The 23,092-nt window shown below is 36.2% G+C and overlaps 1 protein-coding gene across 1 annotated transcript; it reads right to left on the bottom strand.

Annotated features, from left to right (window-relative positions):
• Positions 1-4,644: 4,644 nt before the first annotated feature.
• Positions 4,645-8,645, bottom strand: LOC149016760 (protein PSK SIMULATOR 1-like). Its single transcript, XM_089154832.1, has 4 exons — positions 8,291-8,645; positions 5,739-6,064; positions 5,335-5,427; positions 4,645-5,235 (listed from the first exon to the last, which is right to left on the bottom strand). The coding sequence occupies exons 1-4, from the start codon at positions 8,606-8,608 to the stop codon at positions 5,106-5,108; spliced, it is 867 nt and encodes a 288-aa protein (XP_089010958.1). The 5' UTR covers positions 8,609-8,645; the 3' UTR covers positions 4,645-5,105.
• Positions 8,646-23,092: the final 14,447 nt, after the last annotated feature.

The following is a 23,092-nucleotide window of genomic DNA, read 5'->3' as shown; positions in this document are numbered from 1 at the left end:
CTCAATGTTTAAAACAAATGGAAGAAGTTTCACTTGCACAGGGCGAACTAATTTGAATTTTGAAGTTAAAGACATGATAAACAGTGACATGCTTCTGAAGGAGCATACACAATAATTTCATTTAAAGCACCAAAAATTCAAAATAAATACCAGCATCACCAAAGGCATCATGGATCTCTAAATGTGTAAGAAGTGAACAATGTCTACAAGCTTCTCCATCACCTGCATTGGATTGTATATTAAATTGTTAAAAGTCTTTATTTTCTCAGAAATAATTAGCCAAATAAACTCGGAACTGGGGCAATTATGATGATTGTAGAAAGAGATCATGGACCAAAGAGCCTCTTCTTGTAAGAAAGCCAAGCAAAATAGCACCAATAGCTACCTCTTCCAGGATCTTAGACTATAGTGATTTTTTCTTCAGATTCCTTACATGCTTCCTTTGGCTCTTCAATTCTTGTCTCAAAATTGCAAGGGCTGTTCCTTACATATTAGGGAAAGAAAATATAGTCAGAACTTAGCCAAAATTCAAAGTGAAGCTCAATTTATACCTGAAAAGAATCTACATGAAGTTTAAATCATAAGTCTAGGCACCCCTTGGACTATATAGACAAACACCCAGGCTTAACTTGAAAGTTCATCCAATGGCAACTAGGGGGACCATGTTCTTCATGTACTAATTAAATGGGAAATGTATGACTTCAAACTAGTCTACTAAAACAACAGTCTCTATAATCTACTAGGTTCCCATCTCCTTGATTCAGAAGGTGTCTGCCTAGTGCCTTCACCTGTCCAGCAACCATTGCCTCACCTCTATATAAATCATCCACAATCGCTCAGTATTTCTTGATATGAACTTGCGAAGATTGATGTCTTTCTTTGTTGTATGGTTGAAGGCTACATCCCCACATCAAGGTACTTATCACTTCAATTGGTGGGTGACCAACTATTCTCATCTATTTTTCTCCCAGAAGAAAGGAAGAAAAGAAAAAGCCTTTAACATATTAGGACTTCCTTTTTGAAAACTAATTAGAGTCTTAACTTTAGCAAATATTCCTTTCCAAATTATCCTAATCTGTTTAATGCCTTTCTTTTTAACTCATATGAATATGACTGAGTTTATATATTTATTACTCCAATTCACATGAGGCTCATGCTGACATATAAATATTGAAACCCTAAGTTGGCCAATGTTAAACACATTGCAAAACAACATAAGCATTTAAAACATGGTATCTCTTCAAATGCTTCTGGCATTTATCACTTGATGAAAATAATTAAGGAAATATAAAATTCACCATTCACCATAAGATGACACCCTGGAAGAATGAGCTTCCCAACCACCTGGAATTTCAGTACTTACTATCGATTCTGACACCAAATATCTCAGTTCATTTTGAATCTTTTTCATTTCTGACAAGATAAAGACAAGTGGAGATACGGCCATGCTGGAACCAAATAAGTATATATACCATACTCATATATGGAGTATATAGTAAAACCCTGATTTTCTTTCAACTAATGCTAATGTCAATCCCAGCATTAAATGAGTATATACTTCTTTCTACCACTTATATGGAATTAAAGCACTCCAACTGTTACATTTTAAATCGTCCTTCTAAAGCAAAATGATAACAGAAATAAGAAGAGATTGCACACTTGGAATAGTAAATGTTGAAAATCTCCAGGTGTCTTGCAGAGAATCATAAGTATCTTATAAATTCCTCAGAGATTCTGCCTTTCAATCTATCAATATGCAGCTCTTCCACCTGGAAAATACAAGGTCAACTCACCTCTCTTGAGCAGCATTTGCATTTATCCTCTCTCCTGAAGTTTACGCCGGTAATCTTGTTTCAAATCTGTCCAAGGCAAGAACACGCTCATGGTATAATTCCTGGTATCCGGCTAGAGAAGAAGTAACCCTTCAGTTTCATCATTAGGTGTTTGCCAATTATAAAACCTACTACACCCAATAATATCTACTAATGTCTTAAGAATCAATTTCATTCCAGTGTGAGGATTAATATTTCAAAAAAACAAAGAAAGCTCCCCTCCAGGTGAGATCAAATGAGGACCAAGGCTTCATGAACATTAGAAGAGTTTGTCTCTCATTGGACACATCATACTCATTCTACATAATATTTTACAACATATATCCATAGGTCACTACAGAGTACGGACATCAAATATGAAAAACACAGCTTCTCTCCCAACAACCCCTCCCCCCCCCCAACACAAAAAAAAAAAAAGAAGAAAAGATGACCTCTTCTCTTTCCCCCAAAACCACACACACCCAAAAAAGAAGCAAGAACAAGAGCAAGAAAGGGAGAGAGCTATTCCTAGGACAGTTCCCAAGGAAAGGCATTGAGGAAATGAAACAGAATAGAGAAGTAAAGAGTGACTTAGCCTTAAATAAATAAAAATAAATAAATAAATAAACAACAAGGGAACAAAGTTATTTCCACAACTTCAAGCTGGAAGAAAATTAGCACCCATACTAACAAAGGAAAAGCATGTTCCGATTAAAGAAAGACTTTGATCAAGTATATTTATTTCTTTATTCAGCTATCACCAAACTCCTCAAATGTGCTGCCACTTTAACTATGGCTCCCACAGAAATTCAATAGGGTACACAGATAAAATCAGGATCTCAAAGATTTTAAAACTTCATAAGCAATTAAAATTGCCAAGCTGGAATTATTTAATGTTCAAATTAGTACTCGTTAGCTTACAATGAAAAACCATATAAGGTTTTTACTGGAGCATCTTCTGTAATTTTGTCAACAAAACGCTAATCCTGCCTTTTTTGCTCGTTGAACAATATGATTGGTACAAAAATGTTTAGACAGTAAATCAAAACAAAGCATTTTTGTTCACTGCAGTTTTACTGATGTGCTTATAGCTGGTTAACACATACACGCTCATGCACGAGTTCACCCCAGTGCATCAACCAACTTCAGTTTTGCACACACAGAAAAAACCCAGAACAGCTGCCAGACTGAATCCCCCCCCCCCCCCCCCCGCCTTCCATTGGGTTTACTTTTCAAGCACCAATTTTCTCTCTTTGCTACTTTAGTTGCCTCCCCCTAAATTTCATAATTTATAGTTAGCCCCAGGAATAAACTACAAGTAAATCTTTCACCGAAAAGGGCTTACAGCTTTTGCTTGTTAAGAGTCCATATCAAACTCAACACTCCACTTTTATAATCAAAGGTGGAGGAATTCAACACAAGGTCACCCCTAGTTCTCTACAACTCAATTTCCAAAATTTATTTGATCACCTAACCACTTTTCATGGGATTCACAACACATTTATCATTACATGCAGAAAGGAAGACCTTCCTACAAGTAATTATTCCTTGTAGTTATGATAGGACTTGCACCATGAAATCATTCAAAGCAAGAACTAAATTTTAAAACGGTAGCATACGTACACCTACACACCACCAGATATAGAGGAAATAGAGGCTGACACATTTTGGGAATCCACTTACTACCCTATCCTCCTGATGCCTATAACTCATATGGTGCAGGACCATCCAATCCAAAGAAACTGCCATCTCTCGTGTGGGGCTCAACTGCCACTCCAACAAGGAATGTTATCCATATAAACATCCATTCCATATTCTAATACTCAAGAACAGGATGATCCAATGGACTGAATCCTTTGGCACACACAACGAAGAGAGAGAAAGAGAAAGAAATTTGCTACCCTCTGGAAATGAAAGCAAGTGTTGCTTGAACCACAAGATTTGGCAAGGGAGCATTTACCCCACATGCTGAAGCAAGAAAGCCAATAAGAAAGGCTTTTTGTGTGCGTGTGTGTGTGTGTGTGTGTGTGTGTGTGTGTGTGCGTGTGTCGGTGGGTGGAGTATGTTATACAGCCTTCGGTTACTACAAAGCACATCACAATGGAAAGCCCTAATGTTGAAAAGGGTTAAAAAGAATTAGACTATTTTCTCTGTTCTTGCTCCTCCAATGCTGGTAGGAGGGCATAAACCTGTAATGGGGTGGTTCATCAACTGCCAAAAACAAGCATTAGCCCCCTTGCCTTGTATCCCTCTCCCCATTCCACCTTGATTCATATTAGAGGGGTTGCTAGGATGAAACAGAGCATGCTAGATGATTTTCTTATGGTCAACTTGCCGTTGATTCAATAAATCACAGAAAAGCAAAATTGTCATTGATAATTACAAGTTTATGATCTAAAAGATGTTCTTCAATATGTGATTTCTAAAACAAGTTTCAACAGCAGTAACAATTATAATTTGGTCCACGTTTGAGAGCCATCTGCTGGTTAGTTCTTCCTACAGCCCAAAAGTTCCTATTCCGGTGATTAGTTTATAATTTAGTGACCATCCACAGAACTCCTAACCTGACCATTAGATTCAAGTGAAAATTGCAGCAGTTCCTACTGATGTACAAGCTGCATTCAAGCCTGAGCAGATCATACTTTTAGCAGTTGGTTTGGTTCAGACCTTTAAGTCACTAATTTTGTTTGGTTTTGTGGGTTAATTAGACTAAGCCACTCCTAAGACGATTCAGTTGGAGTTACGAAGGGAGGCAGCGGTTCTTACCAGGTTTTGGTTTTAATATTTCTTTTTTTCTCCCCCTTCCAGGGAGGGGGGAGCAGTTGATTGCTCTGCTCATTGTCTTCTCATGTTGCTGTTGAGGCTCTTCATTCTGTATTGATTTCTTATTTTCTTCAGTTAATTTAATAAAATGACCCTTTAGCGGGAAAAATAGGCAAAGCTACTCCTAGCCTCAGCTTTACATTATTGGTGAACCATAAAATAACAGCAGACAAACATATGGAGCAGGAATCTTCTATTTCTAGGTTCCCTTTAAGAGACCTAGTAGAGGACAAAAGAAGCATGCAATCAAACGAAGGGACTAGATGAGAAGGAGAAAGATAACACAGAATTTTTAATGAAATTTTCCATCAAAATCAAACAGAGTATGAGCTTACAGGAACAAGAAAACAATGACAAAGATAACACAGGATTATTTTGAAATGGTGCAAAATGGGAAGTCGGGAACCAGATTTACAAAGTTCAAGTGCTCAAATTCCAGCTCCAGTTGACTGGGGACAATTCTACATTCATTTATATAATCTGGTTTGATTGCATATGAAAACTCACAACTGTATACTGAACCAAAGCCATCAGTTGATGCATCACTGCTTCTGCTTCTACTTTCAATTGCTTTTTTTGTGATGCAAATTCTGAACCCCGCCTGATCATAATAAGAACATCAGAGAAAAGCATGAATAACGTGTACATAAAATGCAGTGAAAGACTAAAATGAAGCTTGCAAGAAACTAATCTAGCATACTTCTCAAAGTAACGGTCCAGATTGTGCCACTGAGGATCTTTACAACGGTTTCCAAAACGGACAACTTCCCCGGAAAAAATTTTTAATTCTTCCCTGTAAACATGATATAAATGACCAATAAGAATACCGACATATTAATGCATAAATAAAGATATGCAACAAAACATGTTAAAAAGTAGAAGGGCACAAGTGGTTTTGTGGATGGCTGTGTACATACACGGCTGTGCTTTCAAGCATTGGCCGAGTGTTGGTGGCCACAATAAAATTACATGCTCACCTTCCACCCTCATCCACAAGGTATGACCATGTATGTACACAGCCATGCACAATAATCAGATCCAACAGACCAACAGTTAATATCGTTACTCATCATCAGATCAAACTACCAATATGCCTTTACCCACCTTTTGTCAGCAGCAGCAATCCTTAGGAGTTCTTCCATATCCCTTGATACTAAATTTTGAACACCCTCAGAAGGAAGTATAGTTTCTTTCAGATGTCTTATGTTTTCCTTCGAAAGTGATTGCATAAGATTGGCCCCTTTAACAATTGTGTTTGCAACCTCAAAAGACAAAATTGAAATTTTATTTCCCTTGGTTGCCACCCCTGATACAAATCCACTGCTTGGATTCAAACTTGTCATACTACTTCCAAGCGTGTCCAAGACCTCTACTGCCTTGCCAAGCCCAACAGTTCCAGCTCTACCCAAAATTGAGCTCACTTCTGAAACCTGTTACAGTGCAGCAAATTATTAAAAATTCATGCGAAATAAGGTTTCAAAAAGAAGTCCAAATCAACTGGTTGCGTGGAGTATTTTTGATTTTCTGAAAGACAAAAGGCCCTACACTGTGAACAGCATTGATTTCAAACTGTACAAAATGCCCATGCTAGATTCTGATGGCTTATCAACAATGCAGGAACATTTAAAGCACCAGTAAGGTCTACCAACCTTTACGAGGGTTGCAGATAAGACAATGATCAGTTGTTTGTCCAAATGAAATAGAATATCTTTGACTAAAGAGAAGGTTTACAAATGAAAATATATTCTTAAGCTAACAAAAGAATAAGATGAAGATTGCAGACTCTTGTGTTCACCGCATACACATCAGGAAGCAGCATGATCACCCCAATTCTGATTGCTTCAGTTACAGAGAGTATAGTGGTAAACTGAATGTATATTTGTTTAGTAACAAAAGAATATCGTTCAATTTCCCTATTTGACAATGCAAGGCATGACATGTCCAAGGATGGCAATCAATAGTAATGGGCACAGCCACCAAGTTTGATTGTGTTAGTCAAGTTGGAAATGTAAGTATTGCAGTACTAGGATGCAAAAAAAATTTCCTTTCCATTTCCACTTCTAGTTTACATTAGTATTTTAGTAACTACAACAACAACAAGAACTAGTCAGCTTTAAACCTACTAAATGGAGTCGGCTACATGGATCCTCGCCTTCAAACAGCTCTGTTTGAAGCCATTACCATTTAAAACCATGGTTTATGATTTATAATAAAAAACTATAATAAATATATAAACCTAGGCGTTACTGTTTCTGTGAAATGGGAATTTATTATCTTCATAGATTGCAGGCTTGCTACTTTTAGTCAATAATGGATTTGTATAGACCAGTTCTCTAGTTGGTAAGTTATGAGAAATATTCCTGGTTAATGGTTCAGCACTTATCTCACCACCGTGTCTAATTTAAAACAAGCAATTTATCTGGATTTCTTATCTTTACTTTGCACCATATATCATTAATTTTTTTAGGGTCAAGTATTTGCTAAATAAATGTGATCATCACTCATCAGTCCATCTCAACAAGGTTAACAATTTTAACTGATAAAACGTTGAGTTTTGAGAGATTTTCCTTGTCCCTCCTTTGTAAGAGACAGACAGCCGGAGCGGCTCTCAGAAGTTTACATTATAAGATAAAATTCATACAGCCCAATTGTTGTTTTCAATTTTCACAATGCTTATGGTCCATAATCATGCACAAGTGTTTTCCTAACACAGTGCCATCACTTGGATCTCACTAGAAACTATACTAGAGCTCTATTGTAGTTGGCAGTGCAAAAACATGGATAAATTTGTTGTGGAGTTTCTTAATTATTTCTTAAGGAAATCAAGCATCCTTCTCTTCTTTATATTAACAATAAAAAATAGAATTAACCAAAGCAGGACTAAAGTGTGAACCTGGGTGCCAAAGGCTTCCGCACAAGTAGAGTCCAAGGAGGGGGTAATTTTCTATGCAATCTTACGCCCAGAAAATTTTTTTTGAGATCTATTTCGATGCATTGACCTCGGGCTACAACTGTGGTCCACTAACCATTGCACCAAGGCCTGCCCCTTCAATGGGACTCTTCCTACGAATGCAACAAGAGAATTTTAAGCAGGCAACTTGAGCAGCTAAAACTGTGAAAGAGAAAGGCTTGTGTTTCCATTAAAAAATCATTGCACAGCTGCATGTGGTGCCTTCCCAAAGGCTGCGAAGGAGGGGAGAAATCAAAACTGAACATGTTTGATTGCAAAATAAAAATAAGAAATAGCATAGCTTTTGAGAGAGGGCATCCTCGACTTCGCATTTTAATATTTTATCCTTGCGAACAAACATTGTGGGAGGAGAAGGTCAAGGTGGAAAGTGAAATAACTGAAAGTATGAAATAATCTAAAGTAGCAGTCTGTTTTTCAATTAGATGTCTTGGTAACATGGGTTTCATACAAGAGATTGGATTTTCGGTATGATGCACTCATCTTTAATACTCAACATTGCTAAACATAAAACAACTGCTAATATTAGCTAAAATTCAATAGTATCACCGGAATCTCATGACAGTAATACAAACAATCTACTTTTGGGCAAAATTATTGAATCACATTGAATCAATTTATAGCTAGCTTAAGAAAAAGAGAGACAGATAATGAAAGAATTGCTAGAAAGGATTCGAATTGAACCTACCTTTGCCTTGGACTTGGTTGATCTAGATTTCTGTGACAAAGCTCTGGATAACCGGGGTATCCCATCATCAATTATATCATCTTGATTGCTTTCATAAGGATAAGGATAGGCAGTTGGTTCCGGAAATGAAAATTCCTGTAACTGTTTATCAATGGCTTCCCTACTGGAGGAGGGAGTGACTTTATTATCCTCTATCAACAACTCACGGGACTGATAAGCCATTCGAGGCACATGCTCCACAAGATGACCATTGCCAAGAGGGGAACTTCTACCGGGAGCATTATCTACAGAGGAACTCCTCGAGCAAATCCCTCCCATGGCGTCGATTAGAAAAGAAAATTCAAAGCAGCTCACTTCTTCGGGTTTCCCATACAAGAAAACGAATATGATTGGAAATACTAAGAAGAACAAAGGAAAAAGACCCTTCAGCAGCTCGAACTTAGTAATTAGCAGCAAAAGCAAGCCTAGTCTTCCTAAATCAGTCAAGCACAAAAATAACAACTGCCCGGCTTCGCAAGGCCGATCTCGAACTCTACCAAAACGTTCCACTGTTTAGATTTCCTCCACTATTCAGAATCCAGTCTATCAAAATCAACCTGTAAATCACAAAATATATTCATTAGAAGTCATATTTTTTTCCCCCTAAGAAAAAAAGAAAAAAGAAAAAAACCCCAGTAAAGTAAATGACCAGAATCAAAACAACACAAGAACCCAGACGACTCAATTGGCTAGAACAAACACAACGGCCTCATAACTACAAAACAAGAAAAACCCAAATCACAGCCGAGCCCAAGAATGGCAAGACATACAGTAAGACCAAAAAGGTGCAAAAAAAGAAAGAAAAAAAAAAGAACGAACCTTGGTAATCATTCTCTAACATCAATGAAAGCAACCAACTCACAGACAAAGAGGGAGAGAAAGAAGGCCAGAAGGGGCTGGATCTATCAGAACCCAGAAGAGGAGATTGCAGCTCTGGCCTTCCCTAAGTAAGATTCAATCTCACAAGAAGAGATGCAAAACAAGAGACAGACAAGAGAAAAAAAAGGTTGGCTTAGAGTTGCTACAGAAGAAGAAGAAGGAACTTCACCACACCCACCAAGACGAAGAGAAAAACAAAACCCAACCCCACAGAGGACACAGAAAGGAGGAGATGGTCAAACCCATACCTCCTCCCCCCTTTACCAAATCTAACCATAGTTAGTCAGAGCTTCTTTGCATTCAATGGTTTTTCAATCTTCAACTTTCAACACCTCCCCAGCAACCTTCACTACAGTACAACACACGCTGGGGACCCACCCTTAATCAATCCCAATATATAAGAACTAAACACATCCTTTGATCAGCTTATATTAATTTTATAATTGTAATATTAACACACACACAGACACACAGAGGACCAGAGCCCAGATGCAATTCACCCGGTAACCTCTTCTACTCATTCAACGCCGGCGGTTCTGTTCTTTGTTGATCTGCTACGTAACTCAAAAAGCTTAATCATAAAAAAAGGAAAATTTACCCACTTTACAAGTGTTATCTTTGTTTGAACTTTGAAGTCCAAAAGGATTCTCATTTCTCACTGGCGTCAAAAAGTCTCATCTTACCAGTGCAACGTATCGATTTTCCATTCGTTTTTTTTTTTTTTTCCTCAATTCAATCTAAAATACTAAATGAAAACTAAGAACTCCTAACAACCTTTTACCCAAAAGAAGAAGAAAAAAAAAACTCCTATAAACCTTGAATGTTTTTCCACGTTTTTATTATGTTGTGAGGATTTTGATATTCTCTACCCAACAAAATATCTAGAACAATATTTTTTCTTCCCAACCATCTTTTTTACAGAAACCAATACCAACAACTCAATTGATACGCTATAATCACAGCCAAGAAAAAACATCATCGCTGATTGACAAACTTTACTTTTTTTTTTCAAAAATCGAAGTTTTTTTTTTAATTAGAATCAATTTGATATGTTTAATATTTATTGAAATTGATAAATAAAAACATTGGCTGCAACCAATTTCAAAATTGATACAATGAACAGAAAAACCTTGATGCCTAACAATATTTTATAACTACAAACATCTAATAAATAATGTGATATGAGAGACTGCAAATTTGTACATATAAAGAGATAGAAGTGTCCTATTCATATTTCAACTATTTTCAAGAATAATGGTGACTAATTAACCACCAAAGTAAGTCTTCAAAATATTGATGTCTATAATTGTTTGCATCTCAATCAATGCAAGAACAAGGTGCACACAATTATGAATTTAGCAAACAATTATTCTAACCCAATTTTTAGATATATTCTCGGTTTCTTGCATCAACTCTACACATGGTATAACCAAATTTACAAAAAGAATTAAGAGAAATTTTTGTTCCTCCTATGATGAAAGAAGAACTTATCATAAAAAACAGTAAAAAAATATTCAGAAGAATCAAGAACTTTGTCAATAAAATCCCAGGAAGATAATAACTTAATCTATTCAATGCTTGTTTTGCTAAATGTGATATAGAACTAGGACCTCCACTATGAGCAAGCTATTAAATCAAAATAACTAAAAAAAAAAACTCATAATCAAAAAAATTCAAAAAAAAAAAGAATTTTTTTGAGTAACACCCCTTCGTTGTTGATTTGTTAAACTTTTAATTATCTTATAAAATATATGTTTAGTTAAAAATATTATAAATAATACCCAAAAATACTTATTGTTACTAATTTACATAATATATATTAATTTTTAATAAAATCTTTCTGATCAATGGAATAGTGATAGGACATTATGGCATGAATTTACCGTAGGGAAATGACTAATACTCTCCTCAACAAACAAAGTTCCAATGTATCCCTCCCTTCTCATCTAAAAGTTCTTGAAATCTTTTTATATAATCAACCAAAGAATCCCTTCTATGGGTTTTTTTTCTTCTTTTCATCTTCTTCTTTTTTACGTTCCAAGATTTTGTTAAGGCCTGTTTGATTACATGAGTATAGAAATTTTAAATATCTAGAGATTTCTTATAATTTATGAAATTAACTGTTTGGTTAACCGAATATGTGGAATGAAATCTGTGAATTCATCTGTGATTTTTGTGAATACACAAATGTTTGATGTTTTTATAGTAGAGATGAAATCTCTAGATTTCACCCCAGACCCATAAATCTACATATTCACATTTTTAGTGAAAAAAAGATGAATCTCTAGATTTCATGAATCTAGAGATTTTCAAAACCAAACAGGTATAAATTTTGTATTCATGAATCCAGAGATTTCAAATCTTTGGATTCTTGTAACCCAAACAGGCCCTTAGATATTCTCCATATAATCATATTTTTTTTTATACATTGTTGGGTTTATACTATTAATTAGTAGTTGAAAGTATAACATGGTTATTAGAATGAGAGAGGGAGAAGGGGACAGACACTTTATCCACAAGGGCAAAAATATATAGGGATTGATTGTTCCTAGATAATCCTAAAATAACTCTGTTGATGTGGTCTACAAGAAGAGATTGACAATATCGATTAATCAATCCTAACAAATCTCATATAAACTTCTAAAATACAATTTTGATTCCTAGATTTATGAGAAAAATATTAGATTGAACACATATGATGGTATAGCTTGATTACTTTAGATAGGATATACAATCCTTTATTTATTTATTTTTATGGATTTGTGATATACAATCCTTTATTTATTTATTTTTATGGATTTGTGTTTACTATTGTATTAGATTATGTTTGGAGTTGTTTTTACAATTTTTTTATGTACACTTGCACCTATTAAAGAAGAAGGATGCTCTTGTGTGACCAAAGTGTTGTGGATATTCTTCTTCTTTCTCCCTTCTTATAAAATTTTCCTTCTCCTTTTGATAATTCTTTTCAAATTTCTTTCTTCTCCTAATCCATGCTCTACTTATTTGGTATTAAGTCCAAAAGATATATCTGTTCCTGATCAACTACTCTTTGTCCAAAGATGTATTTGTTTCCCAATTAACCACTCTTTATCCTTTGATTCTCCACATCTAGTGACTCTTTCCTTTCCATAAATAGCTGAAAAACTTGACCCAAAAAAAAAAACTACATTTCACCCTCCATCTCTCAACCCTCTTTTTATTTCACTAAAATTCTGATCACTATTCACTAGAAATCCTAGTTTTTTCTTTTCTTTCTTCCTCTTTGTAACATCAAATTTGTATAACAGAAAAAAGAGATACAAAGATTGAATAAAGAAAAAAAAAGAAAAAAAAAAGTACCTGATTAAAACTCCTTGTTAAAAAAAAAAAAAAAAAAAAAAAGCTCCAACAATTAATTCCAGTCCTCCTTATGATCACCGAAAGGCACCATCTAAAATTGTGAAGCCGCTGATGCTTTCTTTTTCCTTCACAAGCTACTTTCTACTAGCAGTTTATAATTTCAAGCTCCTCTTTTGCTGTTTCATTCTCTAAAAAACCGACTTTGGGTGTAAGATTACAATCTGTGACCCCCACTCCAAAAATTCCCCTTGACATTTAGTTTGAAAAATCTTACTTTAACTTTCTTAATTTTAAACGTAGAATTTAAGGAAGCTAAAGTAATATAGGGGTCACAACAAAACCGGTCGTATTCCCACTCAAAACTCTTTCAACAAAGTTAGAAAACCACTCCTTTTATGCACAAAAAAAAAAAAATTGCATTCTAAACCGGAAAACATTCTCTGCCCTGCACATAGATGCCAAGTAATGGGCTGAAATTTAAAGCATGATCTCAAATTTGAAAAGTCCAAAATAGGTTTGTAACTAGGGGCGGAACTAAGATTAAATATTAGGGGGGGCCGAATAATAGAAGTCTAGATTGGGGAAGCACCAATGTTTTTGCCCGACACATTTTGTGTGGGTCCTTATAAAACCCATTGGAAGTCTCACCTATGAATTATTTTATTATATTAAAGAATACGTCCGCATATACTTTGTGGGGCCCACATATATTTGACAAAAATAGGTAAATTATTGGTAATGGTATTTTTTTTCAACCAGATATAGGTAAGAAATGCTAACCAATGGTAGTTAGTTACCTTACTAACTAAAAAGCATCTATCACTTCTATTCTTTGCTGATGCTCTATGGAGGATATATATATATGCTAAATAAGTGAGCCATTGCTGGAGTGTGGTGTGTGTAAATTGTTTCAGACTAGGATTCTTACTATTACAAATTATCTTTACAAAAATTGGGATATAATCTATTGGCCACTTGGTGTGGTTTGTGATGAGATTAGATCAAGCAGTTCCTTTTCATTGCACCATATTTCTTCTACTTGTATATTGTTGGCTTGTGCTTTTTCTATTCGCCTCCATCATTCCACTTAAGAGAGCCTCCACGATCTTTCCCTTCTTCAATCCTCCTATACTGAGATAGTGTAGCTGTCCTCCTTTGAACAGTCCCACACTCCATCCTTTACTATCTAGTGCTGCATTTTGGAGAAGATTTTTTCCCCAATTTTCCTTAATCCGTTTATAGAATAAATTGAATATAGAATATTTTTTTTTTCAAAAATTTCTCTTAACCCATGTTTATAGAAGGAGAATAAATAGGGAAAAAAAATGTGAGAGAGAAGAGAGGGGAGAATAAAGAGGGATTGAAGAGTTAGTTTCCATTAGAAATGACATTTAGAATATTTAATAATATATATTTTTTTCAAAAATTTCCCTTTTATAGAAGGAGAATAAATAGGAAGAAAAGATGTGAGAGAGAAAAGAAGGGAGAATAAATAGGGATTGAAGAGTTATTTTTTAACTAGGAATGACATTTGTACCCATTATTTTACCTTTAAAATTTGTTCTCAATTTTTTTTGGGGGGGGGGGGCAAATAGTGATATTTCCCATGTGAGAAGAGAAAAAATCGAAAAAAATAAAGGAAATTAATATAAAATTAAAAAAGCTAAGAAATTATTAAAAAAATTATAAATCCGGGGGGCCATGGCCCCTGCCCTTGGTTGTAACTTTCTTGTTTTTTCAGCCTATTATTTGGTATCTATGTACACTGTTATGCACAAATCTATGTGCACTGTTGTGCATAGCAGAGAACTATGCACAATAGTGGATGCTTTCCCATTCTAAATTGAAAGACTAACTATTTTATCTAACCCAAAAAAAAAATTTGATACTAAATTTGTATGAGAAGTATATCTAACTATGTTACATATAGGCAAATATGACCATGTTAACTAATTTGCCAATACTACTAAAAAGATAATAATAATAATTTATCAATATGATTTTTTTAGTGAAAATTTCCCAATATGATTCATAGATTTTAGATTGTGGTCATTTATTACCAAATATGCAACCACTTGAAAACGAAGGAAATTGCCTTGACAGTTTGAGACCCATTCTGATCATGATGTCCAAATCAATGTAGTAGGATAATAATTACACAGCTTTATCTCAATTAATAAATAAGTGTTTGAGTATGTACATCTTTGCCTTTCTTTCTTTTTCTTTTGTTAAAACATCTATGCATTTCAAATTTTCAAAAGTTATACTAGATATAAGGTCTAAGCCATTTTATGTATATTCTCATGACTTCTTATTTTAGATCCGCACCTTGTCCTTTCAATTCCTTCAGTAGAGACTATTTGGATTAAATTAGTTCTTCATACTGGGGCAGCTTCTGTTGAACATTGTTGGTTCACTTCAAATGATTTTCTGGTAGCTTATCAAGTATCGAAGTAACTTTCGAACGGACTTTAATATGATTATTCATTACGGTATCTTTTTTACTTTTGTCACTCACTGATGCATCCAAAATCTGCTCAGCCCTTAGATCACTAATGGATGACCTGCAAAACAATTGTTAGATGTGGCCCAACCGTGGGGGTCGGGAGTCCACCTCCGAAGGCTAAGTCAGTTAATGAACTGATCACAAAGACTCTGGCTAATTGCAAAGCTAAAGTATGAATACGATTACTGGGAATATGATTCAGTTACCTTCTTCGTACGTAGGTTATGATTTATATAGAATGTACCTTCTAATCCTGCCCGTTGAAACTCGTTCGATCCTTCTTTTGGTGACCGTCAGATCTTTGACGGTTAGACCCGTTAGTGGAGTGATGGATAACTTCCCTAGATGACACGATCTTTTGTTGTGGGTGTGGTGGTTATCCAAGTTTGCAAGATCGTCTACTTCCGTGAGTGCTGATAACCAAACCATCTCCTGACGGGTTATCCGTCCCGAGAATCTCGGACTCGTGTTTGCCTGCTGATCGTGTAAGGTTTCTTCCTTAGCAGCTATCTTCAAACCCAGTTCATACGAACTCAATCGGTCGGTTCATCCCCGACTAGGGTCAAGGGTTGAACCAAGAATGGCCCAGTTCGACGATATTTTTCCCGTATCACTCACCATCTTAATATTCACACCACATAATGTATCAAAGGGTCTAAACAAGCATTTGCACAAGACAAAATTCGAATCTCTTTCATTAGTGACTTCTAACACTTTTAATAAATAATTCTTCAATTTGGAAGCTTTTCATTGGATGATTGAGATCCTCAACTTAGCCCAGAAAATTTGAATATAATTCTTGTGGCTGGTGACCAGTGGTTGGTACAAACTTCTTTTCTTTTAATTTTTATAACATTTTATTAATCTTGCTTGTATTAATATGCCGTCCAAGTGTTAACTCTACATATATTAATTAAGATTCTATCTCTTTATTTTTATGGTAAATTAAGATTCTTTTACTTCCCTTACGCTTGGGAGGAATCAAAAGAAATCTTATTTAAAGTCATCAAGTGACAATAGTTTCATGTATTTTATATCTATAATCTATGCAACCAATCAAAGTTTCAATTCCTCTGTTTTTTTTTTTAAACTTTAACATATAATAAAGGACAAATTATATACACATCTTTAGATTTTTTTGAAAATCGATTGCCGCTAAAAATATTCAATTACAAATGTTCTTTTTTTTTTAACAATTACAAATGTACCCTTAAAGCTAGCATTTGTTAGTTTTGAAATTGAAAAGATTAAAAGATTCTTATGCAACCCTGTGATATTAACCCTTCTAATATTAGTTTAAATGACCTAATTGCCTTTACTTTTTTGGTTAATCAGGTAGAGAATATCCCTCATCTTTTCTTCAACCTTTCCATCCTTTCCATCCTTTCATATTCTCGAGCTTCTCCAATGTTCAAGGTTTGAAGGAGAAGAATACGATAGGGGATTAGCAGTCCAAGAAATTTTAGGAGGATCAAGTTTTGTTCTTCATGATTGATGTCCTCCAATATCTCATTGTTGCTGAAGTTTTATTGTCATAGTTGTTTTTTGGTCATTCTACTAACATACATTTGGATTGATAGAAAACTCTCCAATGAATTGTTAATGGAATTATAGCAGACAAGTGATTAGGCCACAAATTATGCATGACGTGACATTCTATTTTGATTGAATGAAGCATGCAAACCTCATGATCCTCGAATTCTATTGGTTTTAAGAGAAAACTCTCCAATAAATTGTTAATGGAATTATAGCGGACAAGTGATTAGGCCACAGATTATGCATGACGTGACATTCTATTTTTATTGAATGAAGCATTCAAACCTCATGATCCTCGAATTTTATTGGTTTTAGGAGAACTTCAAGGGTTTGCTTAGTTGACAAAAGACCAATGCCTCTACAAATGGAGGTTAAGAGTTCGAAACCCTTTAGAGCCATGCACGAAGTCCTGCTTTATATTTAAATTATACGTAACAGCTACCCCTGAGGAATTGTCAGGGTGCGTGTAAGCTATCCTAAAGCCCCGGATGAACCCCAATTCCCACCCAAAAAAAAAAAAAATGAAAGAAAGAGGTATCCTAGGAATATACTATGGAATATGATGTTTCATACACAGAGGGATTCAAACACACACATCTAAGATAGAGGATTAGCAATCCAAGGGCTTTCTAAAGGGAGGATAGTTTCGGGTTTCTAATATAATTTTTGGGAAACTAATCATAAGGGAGTGTGAAATGGGTATTTAGGATTCTTTATTAGGATGACATATCATTTACCACTGAAATTAAATAGTAGTGTAAACCCAAAAAAAAAAAAAAAAAAAAAAAAAAGTAAACAGGACAGGTGCATTTGTAATTGAATTTTTTCAAAAGTAATAAATATGATTTTTTATTAAATTAGGGGGTGTATTGATAAATTATTCTATACTCGGTTTTTTTCCCCTAAAAATGGTACATATTAACTTACTAGGAGAGGGAGATGGGGATTATTTCATATACCATAAGGGAGGTTCTAATTAATTTTTCTAAGTCAAAATCAACATATTATGTTTCAAACCATCAAGCATTAGCCATCTAGTTCCCCCTCCTTTATTGTCACTTGTTTTTCGCTTTTAGCTAAGCGACTTTTATTTAGCTCATGTTTTTTTTTAGGGAAAATTTATTGAGCTTTTGTTGCGTCTTACTTTAGTTATCGTTGCCTTTGTGTTCCTCATATTCTTTCCACTCCCTTCCTTATGATTAACGAACTTATTTATCCATAAAATATATATATAACCTAGATATTTATTTAACACCAACATGACATGCCATGGATGTGTGAAGGGCTGGGGCTGTAGATGATCTCAAAAGGTTTTTATTGTCTAGACCATCTATTCAAATTTTGTAGCCCTATGTAGAACAGGTCTTGCATGTTGACATATTCTACAAAATCCATTTTGCAAACTATTTTTTTCCCCACCAAACGCTTTTTAAGAACAAAAGAGCTGAGTCTGACCACAACAAAGCTTCCTTCCACCAAAACCAAGATGACATCCTCCCTTCTGGAGATTGCTAAAATTTAGAGAGATATTGTTAAGTGTTGTTGATCCAGTTCATCTTCTATTCTGATTTCCCAACTGCTTCATATTGTGTCTCAGAGTGTAGATTATAGAATTCTAAAATTTTTGATGGAGTGTTGCTAATTCTCTTCTGGCCATTCATGCTTTTAATTTTCTCCAACTTTTTCACCCTTTCCATCTTTTCATGGTCTCAAACTTCTCCAATGTTTAAGGTTTGAAAGAGGAATATAATTGAGGATTATCAGTCCAAGAGCTTTTCTTAAAGGAGGATAGTGATTGATGTCCTCCAATATCTCATTGTTGTTGAAGTTTTGTTGTTATAATTGTTTTTTGGTCATTCTACCAACATACATTTGGATTGATAGAAAACTTTCCAATGAATTGTTTATGGAATTATAGCAAACAAGTGATTAGGCCATAGATTATGCATGACACTAACATTATATTTTGATTGAATGAAGCATTCAAACCTCATGATCTTTGAATTCTATTGGTTTTAAGAGAATTTCGAGGGGTTGCTTAGTTGATAAAAGACCAATACCTCCACATATGACTGGTTAAGAGTTCGAATCCCTTCGGAACCATGGCCGAAGTCCTATTTTATATTTAAATTATATATAAAAGCTACCCCTGAGGAGTAGTCAGGGTGCATGTAAGCTAGCTCGGAGCCCAAATGAACCCCAATTCCCTCCCACCCCCCCAAAAAAAAAAAAAGAAAAAAAAAGAAAGAGGCGTCCTAGGAATACAAGGATTATGATGTTTCATACAATGAGGGATTCCAACACACACACATCTAAGATAGAGGATTAGCAGTCCAAGGGCTTTCTAATGGGAGGATAAAGAAAAAGAAAGAAAGAGGTGTCCTAGGAATACAAGGAATATGATGTTTCATACACTGAAGAATTCCAACACACACACTGTTGTAATATTAGTCCCACATCGACTGATGTGGGAATATGTGGAGAGGAAGAGGCTATAAAAGAATGCCTCTTCCTTCTTCTTTAATCATCCCAAATATCTTCTCTCTTGGATATTTCTTTATTTATAGTGGAGTTTTCTCTCTTGCCCATATATTATTGTGTCTTTCTTTTCTCTTAGTTGTTATTATTGTGTTCTTCTTTTCTCTTATTTGCTGATTGTTCTATTCGGTGGGTTCTTCATAACCCGACAGTGGTATCAGAGCGAGGTTTTTCTGAAGTATGCTCTGTGGTTGCAGCATAGTCTGAGCTTCCACATCAGAAAAGGAAAATTCCTTGGGGGGTTTGGTTGTTTGGTTTAGGGTGTGAGTATCTACTTATAGTATGCTCTGTGATTGCCACTTAGGTGGATCTTTCACATCAGAAAAATAAGTAAGATATTGTTTTTTATCCTACGGAGGTGCTGCAGAAGTCGCAATTTCACGTGGTTTCTTTTCGGGTATCCTAGAAAGGTGTATTGGGTGATTAAGTGCATGTCTAGGAAAATTTTGTCTAAGGAGTCTGGTTTTTAAGCGGACCGCTTGTGTCCCTCCAGTCTTTCCTGGAAATTTTCCTGGTGCATTTTGGTTCAACCATATACCAGTGGAGATAACTTGAGAAGACAAGTTTCACGTGAAATAGTGGGAGTTATTCTGCAGCCAACAACAGCTCGTGATAGAAGCAATGGCAGCAAAAATTGATATCGGTAAGTTTGACGGCACGAAATTCTCATTATGGAAAATGAAGATGAAGGCATTATTGATAAAAGATAACTGCCTGGAAGCCATCAGTGTTCGGCCGGCGGAGTTCACAAACAACGAAAAGTGGAACAGAATAGATGCGATTGCTCTTTCTGATTTGCATATAGCATTATCAGATGATATTTTAGGGGGCATAGAAGAGAAGAAAACTGCAAAGGAGGTTTGGGATCACCTCATCAAATTGTATGAAGCCAAAATCACTTCACCTCATCAAATTGTAGATAAGGTAGAAACATCTCAAGGGTGCGTTGCTGAAGGAGAGATTCTTTACAGCGAATCAAGAATGGCGAATCAAGGATAGATTGGAACATAGTGATGCTTGGATCTTGGATTCGGGAGCAACATGGCACATGACCTCTCGCAGAGATTGGTTTCAAACTTATGAACCTATCTCTACAGGGTCTGTGTACATGGGAAATGATCATGCCTTGGAGATTGTTGGAGTTGGCACCATCAAGTTGAAGATGTACGATGGTATGGTACGCACTATTCAAAATGTGCGGCATGTGAAGGGCTTAAAGAAGAATCTATTGTCTTTGGGACAATTAGATGAAATTGGGTGCAAGACACGCATCCAAAATGGAATGATGAGGGTCGTCAAAGGAGCGCTAGTTGTAATGAAAGCTGAAAGGGGCGCTGCAAATTTGTACGAAGTAATGGGAGAAACATGTCTGGAGGCAGAAGCATCAGTTGCATCAACCGGTACTGCAGAAGAGATGACAAAAGTGTGGCATCGAAAATTGGCCCACATGTCAGAGCAAGGGTTGAAGGTTCTCGCAGAACAGAAATTACTCCCGGGTCTCACAAAGGTTTCATTACCTTTTTGTGAGCACCGTGTTTACAAGCAAGCAAGCATAGATTGAAGTTCAATGCATCCGATTCCGGGGAGTAAAAGTATTCTGGAATTAGTTCACTCTGATGTATGGCAAGCACCGGTTACATCTCTGGGAGGAGCAAGGTACTATGTATCTTTCATTGATGATTATTCCAGAAGATGTTGGGTGTTTCCTATTAAGAAGAAGTCAGATGTGTTTTCAGTTTTCAAAACATTCAAAGCGCAAGTTGAACGAGAAACTGAGAAGAAAATCAAGTGCCTCAGGACAGACAATGGCGGTGAATATACAGGGGATGACTTCTTTGAGTTTTGTAATCAAGAAGGCATCAAGAGACAACTCACGGTGGCTTACACTCCTCAACAGAATGGAGTAGCAGAGCGGTTGAATAGAACTCTACTCGAAAGAACGAGAGCCATGTTGAGAACTGCAAGTATGGCTAAGTCCTTTTGGGCAGAAGCCGTAAACACTGCCTGCTATGTGATTAATCGATCACCAACAAGATCGATTGATTTGAAGACACCGATGGAGATGTGGACTGGCAAGCCAGTTGATTATTCACGCCTGCACACATTTGGGAGTCCTGTGTACGTGATGTATCATCCCCAAGAAATTTCGAAGTTGGATCCAAAATCCAGAAAATGCAGATTCTTGGGAAATGCTGATGGAGTCAAGGGGTATCGACTGTGGGATCCCACTGCCCACAAAGTCGTCATCAGCAGAGATGTCATTTTTGCAGAAGATAAGCTGCAAAAGGAAGATGTGAGTAGCATTTCAATAGAAATTCCGGAGAGTACAACAGTTCAGGAGGAAGAGAAGTCCAATCCAGAAAATTCTTCTGGAGCAGAATCAGAAAATGAGGAACAAGTACCAGTTGAGTCTACAACTGTAGAAGTTCGACGGTCACCTCGTGAAAGACATACACCAACCTGGCAGTCTGATTATATTATGGAGAGCAACATTGCATACTGTCTTCTAACAGAAGATGGTGAGCCATCAACATTCAGAGAAGCGATTGATAGCTCAGAAGCGTCACTTTGGATGGCAGCTATGCAGGAAGAACTAGAAGCTCTTCATAAGAATAAGACGTGGGAGCTTGTACCTTTACCGCACGGAAGGAAGCCCATTGGTAACAAATGGGTTTACAAGATCAAACGAAACAGTGATGATCAAATAGAGCGGTATCGTGCAAGAATGGTGATCAAAGGATATGCTCAGAAAGAAGGTGTTGATTTCACAGAAATCTTTTCTCCAAGTGGTTCGACTTACTACCGTCCGAATAGTTCGGCACTTTGTGCTACGTTTGATCTACATCTTGAGCGATTAGATGTAAAAACGCATTTCTTCATGGAGATCTTGAAGAAGAAATCTATATGCTCCAACCGGAAGGTTTTGAAGAACCGAAAAAGGGAACTTGGTTTGCGAGTTGAACAAATCTCTATACGGCTTAAAACAGAGCGCCAAGATGTTGGTATAAGAGATTTGATTCCTTCATATTGAGCCTTGGATACAACGGACTTGCTTCGGACCCTTGTGCGTATTACAAGAGGTTTGGTAATGATGATTTCATCATTTTATTGTTGTATGTCGATGATATGTTGGTGTCGAGCCCCAACAAAGATCGGATCGTAGAATTAAAGGCTCGAGTTGGCTAGGGAATTTGAAATGAAGGATCTAGGACCCGCAAAACAAGATTCTAGGGATGCAAATTCACCGAGACAGAAATAACAGGAAGATTTGGCTATCTCGGAAGAGTTACTTAAGGAAAGTCTTGCGCCGCTTCAATATGCAAGACTCTGAAGCCAATTTCTACTCCTCTTCCCGTTAATTTCAAGTTATCCTCAAGTATGTGTCCTAGCAATGAAGCAGAGAGGATGGAGATGTCTCGAGTACCGTATGCATCAAAGATGGGAAGTCCGATGTTCGCTATGATATGTACAAGACCGGACATTGCACATGCAGTGGGAGTGATTAGTCGGCATATGGCGAATCCAGGACAAGAGCATTGGATTATAGTGAAGAGGATCCTAAGATACATTAAAGGAACCTTGGATGCTGCTCTATGTTATGGAGGATCTGAATTTACTGTCAGAGGATATGTTGATTCCGATTTTGCGGGGATCTTGATAAAAGGAAATCCACTATCGGCTATGTGTTTACAATTGCAGAAGGAGCTGTGAGCTGGGTATCTAAACTACAGACAGTTGTAGCACTGTCTACAACAGAAGCTGAGTATATGGCAGCTACACAAGCTTGTAAAGAAGCAATCTGGATAAGAAGATTCATGGAAGAACTTGGGCACAAACATGAGAAGATTCTCTTGTATTGTGACAGTCAGAGTGCCTTGCACATTGCAAGGAATCCAACTTTTCATTCCAGGACAAAACACATAGAAGTACAATATCATTTTGTTCGTGAAGTGGTGGAAGAC

The sequence above is a fragment of the Hakea prostrata genome, chromosome 5 (genome assembly GCF_041222555.1).
Source record: "Hakea prostrata isolate BN-2017 chromosome 5, UWA_Hpros_2, whole genome shotgun sequence".
Lineage (NCBI taxonomy): Eukaryota > Viridiplantae > Streptophyta > Magnoliopsida > Proteales > Proteaceae > Hakea > Hakea prostrata.
This window is presented reverse-complemented; position numbering and strand designations above follow the sequence as displayed.

Bases quoted from the DNA above. Each gene is read 5' to 3' on its own strand.
- LOC149016760 (XM_089154832.1), bottom strand. From the start codon at position 8,608: ATGGGAGGGATTTGCTCGAGGAGTTCCTCTGTAGATAATGCTCCCGGT. The intron at 6,065-8,290 runs GTAGGTTCAATT...GCACTGTAACAG, and splicing joins CAACCAAGTCCAAGGCAAAG to GTTTCAGAAGTGAGCTCAAT. The intron at 5,236-5,334 runs GTATGCTAGATT...TATTATGATCAG, and splicing joins CTGGACCGTTACTTTGAGAA to GCGGGGTTCAGAATTTGCAT.